At 63.3% G+C, this 5574-nt stretch overlaps 1 protein-coding gene across 1 annotated transcript in view; it reads left to right on the top strand.

Annotated features, from left to right (window-relative positions):
- The window catches only part of COL6A1 (collagen type VI alpha 1 chain), a 21907-nt gene extending 16475 nt beyond the window's left edge, over positions 1 to 5432 (top strand). Inside the window, exons 25-35 of the mRNA XM_017538506.2 lie at positions 179 to 241; positions 440 to 505; positions 858 to 893; positions 1282 to 1318; positions 1640 to 1648; positions 2078 to 2211; positions 2647 to 2756; positions 2956 to 3139; positions 3264 to 3447; positions 3632 to 3661; positions 3937 to 5432. Coding sequence (XP_017393995.1) covers positions 179 to 241; positions 440 to 505; positions 858 to 893; positions 1282 to 1318; positions 1640 to 1648; positions 2078 to 2211; positions 2647 to 2756; positions 2956 to 3139; positions 3264 to 3447; positions 3632 to 3661; positions 3937 to 4559 — 1476 coding nt within the window. The 3' untranslated portion in view covers positions 4560 to 5432. The remainder of the gene's footprint in view (positions 1 to 178; positions 242 to 439; positions 506 to 857; positions 894 to 1281; positions 1319 to 1639; positions 1649 to 2077; positions 2212 to 2646; positions 2757 to 2955; positions 3140 to 3263; positions 3448 to 3631; positions 3662 to 3936) is intronic.
- Positions 5433 to 5574: the final 142 nt, after the last annotated feature.

Raw genomic sequence — 5574 nt, 5'->3', positions numbered from 1 at the left:
AAGGAGGGGGAAAAGTGTGGGGGAATGGGGGGAGGATTGTGGGGGAAGAGTGTGGGGGAAGGGAGGGAAGGAGGAGGAAGAGTGCCTGCCTTATCTTTTTCTTTTTCCTTTTAAAATTTTGGCTTCCTAAAAAGAAAATAAAACCCTTGTTAACCCAAGTACTCTCCTGTCCCTGCAGGGCACAAAAGGCTACCCCGGCCTCAAGGGGGATGAGGGGGAAGCCGGGGACCCTGGAGATGATGTAAGTGTGGATGAGGGGCAGGTCCGGCCCCGAGGCAGCCTGGGCCACAGAGGGGCGGCCCTCAGAGGGCAGTGGATGGGCGCGGTCGGGGGGCCCAGCTGCTGCATGGGCCCAGCTGCTGGATGCTCTGTGGACCAGGCCGGTGCCCAGATGCCCAGATGGTCCATGGTCTGTTGAGACAACATGGTTTTCTTCCAGAACAATGACATTGCACCCCGAGGAGTCAAAGGTGCAAAGGGGTACCGTGGCCCCGAGGGCCCCCAGGTCGGTGGCTGGGACCTGGGTGCTGGGGCTTGGGAACGCTGGAAGAGGCTGGGAGAGTGGGAGGCGGCGGGAGGAAATTTTGGGGAGCGCGTCATCTGGAAGGATAGGGCTTTGGCGGGCGGGAGGTGCCAGTCGCCAGGGTGGGGTAGCAGCCAGGGAGACAGTGGGTCCTCAGGATGGGGCCCCCACCTGGGACGGCCGCCTAGACCACCAGTGTGTGAAGAGTCAGCTGCCCTCACGGAACCCTCATGGGGGGACAGGGTGGGGGCGGGCAGGGAAGGGGCAGAGTGGGGGCGGGCTTGTGCAGTGGGCACCTCACCCTCAGAGCTCCTCTACTCCGTTTCTTGGACAGGGGCCCCCAGGACATCCAGGACCACCTGGGCCAGACGTAAGTGGGGCTCTGTGAACGTCACTGGGGGTGACCACTGTGGCCTCTGTCCCTTGGGATGTGGGTCCTGTCCGTGGAAGCTCCTGTAGATGCTGTTTACAGGTGGGGGTGGGTTGTGGAAGAAGAGCTGGTACCAGGTGGGGGGGGACACGTGACAGCCATGGGGGACCCTTGAGGACCGTGAGGGGACCCGTGATGGTGCTGCTTCATGACCATGTTAGGGGTCCAGCCCAGTACCATGTAGTGGGCAGAGCTGGGCACACCTGCAAAGAACTCCCTGCCCAAACCCAGCCCAATGGGGGGCCCCGGGAGGGTGACCTGGAGACCCAGCAGCCCCCACTGGGAGGGGCTGTCCGCAGCCTCAATACCCTCATCTCTCCCTCCCCAGGAATGCGAGATTTTGGACATCATCATGAAAATGTGCTGTGAGTATCTCAACTTAGAGAGACTGTCCTTATGGAGAGCAGGGCACCAGCCCCGCCGGTTCCACTCTTCGGAGGGTCTCCACTGCTGGGGAGCCCCAGGGTCTCAATACACAGCCTTGATTGAGGGGGCTCCTCAGCCAGCCCCTACCGGCCTCTAAAGCCCCCCAGGTCCCCAGACCCCCAGGTCCCTGGGCCCCACACAGGCTGAGAACCCTTGGTGCCAGGCGGGGAGGGCGGCCGGGGAGGTGGGGAGGCCACCCCGAGAGCAGGAGTCTTTCCGACGCAGGACGCGGCCCTGACTGGTCTTTCTCTTCTCCTCAGCTTGCTGTGGTGAGACCCTGCTCTAGCTCCTGAGAGAATGGTTCCCAGGGGCAGGGAGCGAGGCCTGGGTCCCACGCATGTCACAGGATAGCAAGTGGCTCCCTGCACCTGCCCACCCCCTCTGGGGCCTGCTCCAAGCCAGCAGGGTCCTGAGTGCTGGGCTGGGCCTCATCGTCTTTCGCCCTTAACTGAAATAACCAGGAACGGGTTGGGGGTCCCTGCTCCATGGTTCTGGCCCACAGGCCCCACGCCCAGCCTGGCCAAGCGAGGCCGGCCCTGACCAGCCCACCAGATGGAGGGGCCATGGGAGGGGTGGGCTCATCCTGGGCCAAGTCAGGGGAGGACATGGCAGCCAAGGAGGGGCCCGGGCGGTGGAGGGGCGGGGCCCGGGCGGTGGAGGGGAGCAGCGTGCTCTGCTGACACCGCCCCCGCCTGCAGAATGCAAGTGTGGCCCCATCGACCTCCTCTTCGTGCTGGACAGCTCGGAGAGCATCGGCCTGCAGAACTTCGAGATCGCCAAGGACTTTGTGGTCAAGGTCATCGACCGGCTGAGCCGGGACGAGCTGGTCAAGGTGAGGTGGCTCACCCTGTCCAGCTCCACCAAGCCCAGGTGCACCTGGGCCCTGCCATCCAGCCCTGCCAGGGCCAGACCCCAGCCCCCTGAGCAGCTGCATCCATCCCTGGCAGGCACCAGCCCATCCAGTCCCCCAGCTCCATCTGGTGAGGCTGGCACACTCCACGCAGGTGCCTCGGATGAGACACAGTACCCCCTCCCCTCCTTGAGGGGCTGCAGTCCCGGGTCCTGAGTCCTGGGGATGGCTTCAGGACTTGTCCCTCATGGATGGAACCCAGGAGGGGGGTTCATCCACCAAGGAGGATTGGTTTGCAGGGGACCCAGGTCCCGGGGCCCGTGACACCCTCTGGGCACCTGCAGCCAACAGAGACACCTGGGGAGGCTTGTGTGGGCCTGGGGCAGGCCCTGTGCTGACCCTGTGCCTGTTCCACAGTTCGAACCGGGGCAGTCGTCTGCGGGCGTGGTGCAGTACAGCCACAGCCAGATGCAGGAGCACGTGAGCCTGCGCAGCCCTGGCATCCGAAACATGCAGGAGCTCAAGGAGTGAGTGCCCCACACGGCCAGGAACGTGGCATCTCCAAGAGCCTTCCCACCTCTCACCCCTCACTCCTCGCCCTGACCCCTGGCCCCATGGCAGGCCGGCCCATCCCTGGGGAGGCTGGGCCCTGACCCAGATCCCAGGTGGGCCTGGTGCTGCGGCAGGGCTCGGCCCCACAAGCCCCTCATGCCCCTCACTGTCCAGAGCCATCAAGAGCCTGCAGTGGATGGCAGGCGGCACCTTCACGGGAGAGGCACTGCAGTACACGCGGGACCAGCTGCTGCCACCCAGCCCGCACAGCCGCATTGCCCTGGTCATCACGGACGGGCGCTCTGACACCCAGAGGGACACCACACCACTCAACGTGCTCTGCGGCCCCGGCATCCAGGTGGGGTGATCACCACCAGGCTGCACCTGCTCCACCTCGGGCACCTTGCAAGCCAGGGTGGCCTTCTCCCCAGGGAGAGGAGGGCAGAGCAGGTGTGCCGAACTGACACTGTCTGTCCCCGCAGGTGGTCTCCGTGGGCATCAAAGACGTGTTTGACTTCGTCCCGGGCTCTGACCAGCTCAATGTCATTTCTTGCCAAGGCCTGGCACCCTCCCAAGGCCGGCCTGGCATCTCGCTGGTCAAGGAGAACTACGCAGAGCTGCTGGAGGATGCCTTCCTGAAGAATGTCACGGCCCAGATCTGCATAGGTGCGCACAGGATGCCCGGGGCAGGAGCAGGAAGCTCTGTCCCACACAGAGGCCTCCCTCCAGCTCGCTGTGACCTCCGGGGCATGGCCACACCTGTGCTTGGCCATCAAGGTCCTGGGACATCTCCTTTTGGGGTTACAGGTGGGGCAGTGGGCTCATGCTACACGGCTTTTCTCTTTTGCAGACAAGAAGTGTCCAGATTATACCTGTCCCAGTGAGTACCTCAGTGGCCAGGGTGCGTGGGGAGGAGGGTGCTCTGGCTGGGGTGGGGGCTCTGGGAGGAGAGGCTTTGCGGGGGGCCTCCAATAAGAGGGGGTTCTGGAAGGAGGGTTCTCCTGAGGAGGGGGTCCCGGGAGGAGGGGGCCGAGGTAGGACAGTGGGTGAGCACCACACACGGTGCCCTCTGGGGAGCTTGGAATCCCTTCGGCCGGCTAGCCCCCCATGGCTGCATCCCGGGCCTCACGCCAATGCTGCCTGCCCTGCCCTCAGTCACATTCTCCTCCCCGGCTGACATCACCATCCTGCTGGACGGCTCGGCCAGTGTGGGCAGCCACAACTTTGATACCACCAAGCACTTCGCCAAGCGGCTGGCCGAGCGCTTCCTCGAGGCTGGCAGGACAGACCCGGCCCACGACGTGCGGGTGGCAGTGGTGCAGTACAGCGGCACGGGCCAGCAGCGGCCGGAGCGGGCGTCACTGCAGTTCCTGCAGAACTACACGGCCCTGGCCAGCAGCGTCGACGCCATGGACTTCTTCAACGACGCCACCGATGTCAACGACGCCCTGGCCTACGTGACCCGCTTCTACCGCGATGCCTCATCTGACACTGCCAAGAAGAGGCTACTGCTCTTCTCGGATGGCAACTCGCAGGGTGCCACACCCGCGGCCATCGAGAAGGCCGTGCAGGAGGCCCAGCGGGCAGGCGTGGAAATCTTCGTGGTGGTTGTGGGCAGCCAGGTGAACGAGCCCCACATCCGCGTCCTGGTCACTGGCAAGACGGCCGAGTACGACGTAGCCTACGGCGAGCGCCACCTGTTCCGGGTCCCCAGCTACCAGGCCCTGCTCCGCGGCGTCTTCCACCAGACGGTCTCCAGGAAGGTGGCGCTGGGCTAGCCCGCCCACAGGCCGGCCCAGACCCTGTCCTCCCACCCCTCCCCACACATCCTTAAACAGAGTAAAATGGGAGGCGAATTTTCCCCACCCGCCTGATTCACTAGCTTTGTTTTGAAGGAACAGCTTGGAAAGCCAGGGTGCAGCATGGCTGCCTGCTCCACCGCGCCCTCTGAGTCTCAGCCCTGTGCTGGCGTCTGCCTGGGCTCCTCGCCCCGGCTCCCCTGCCCTCCCTGCCTCCTGCCCACTGGCTCCTTCCCGATCCATCTGTGCTGCCTCCCACCTGCCTGAGCCAGATGCGCCTCCCTCTCCTCTGTCCCCATAGCTGGCTTTTCCCACCAACCGGGCAGAATTCCTCTCCTAACATTTACTTTACATGTAAACTCAAAGCAAGCTCCTCCTGTCAGCTCATGGCAGCACTGGACTCTGTCTCATTTTGGGAAACCAAGGTCAGGGGGCTGTTGTAGACACAGATCTCAGCCCCTCGGCCCTGTCTCCTGAGGGTCCTGTGGGGACTAGCCTGGACCTCAGCCCCACAGCCCCAGGGGCCGCTGCTGACCAGCACTGACTCCGACTCAGAGAGCGCTCGCAGGGGCAGTGGCTGCACTCAAGACCCTCGAGATTAAAGGTGCTAACCCTGTCTGCTCCTCCCTCCCGCAGAGACCAGGGCTGGGGCTGGACTGAGAACCCCGTGGTGCCACAGAGGCCTGCGTCTTCCTAGAAACAACACAAACCTCTCCTTCTCACAATAGTGATGGGTTTGATGTTTTCTCCAAGGCCCTCTTTCTACGTTCGTGTTATTTTTGCTCCTTCTGTGTTTTCTCTGAACCGTATCCTTGTCAACAACTTTTCCAAATAAAGGTTTTCACTCTTCTCCTTAGGATTCCCCACGAGGTAAAATCCCACTGTATGTGCCAATGGAGCAATCATAGGGGGTCAGGGTGTGCATGCACGCCCACATTCATCACCACCCGTCACAGGCCACGTGCCCACTCCATCACCACCCGTCACAGGCCAC

Source organism: Cebus imitator, unplaced genomic scaffold (assembly GCF_001604975.1).
Source record: "Cebus imitator isolate Cc_AM_T3 unplaced genomic scaffold, Cebus_imitator-1.0 Scaffold112, whole genome shotgun sequence".
NCBI lineage: Eukaryota > Metazoa > Chordata > Mammalia > Primates > Cebidae > Cebus > Cebus imitator.
The sequence above is the reverse complement of the archived record's forward strand: the minus strand, read 5'-3'. Positions and strand labels throughout refer to the sequence as shown.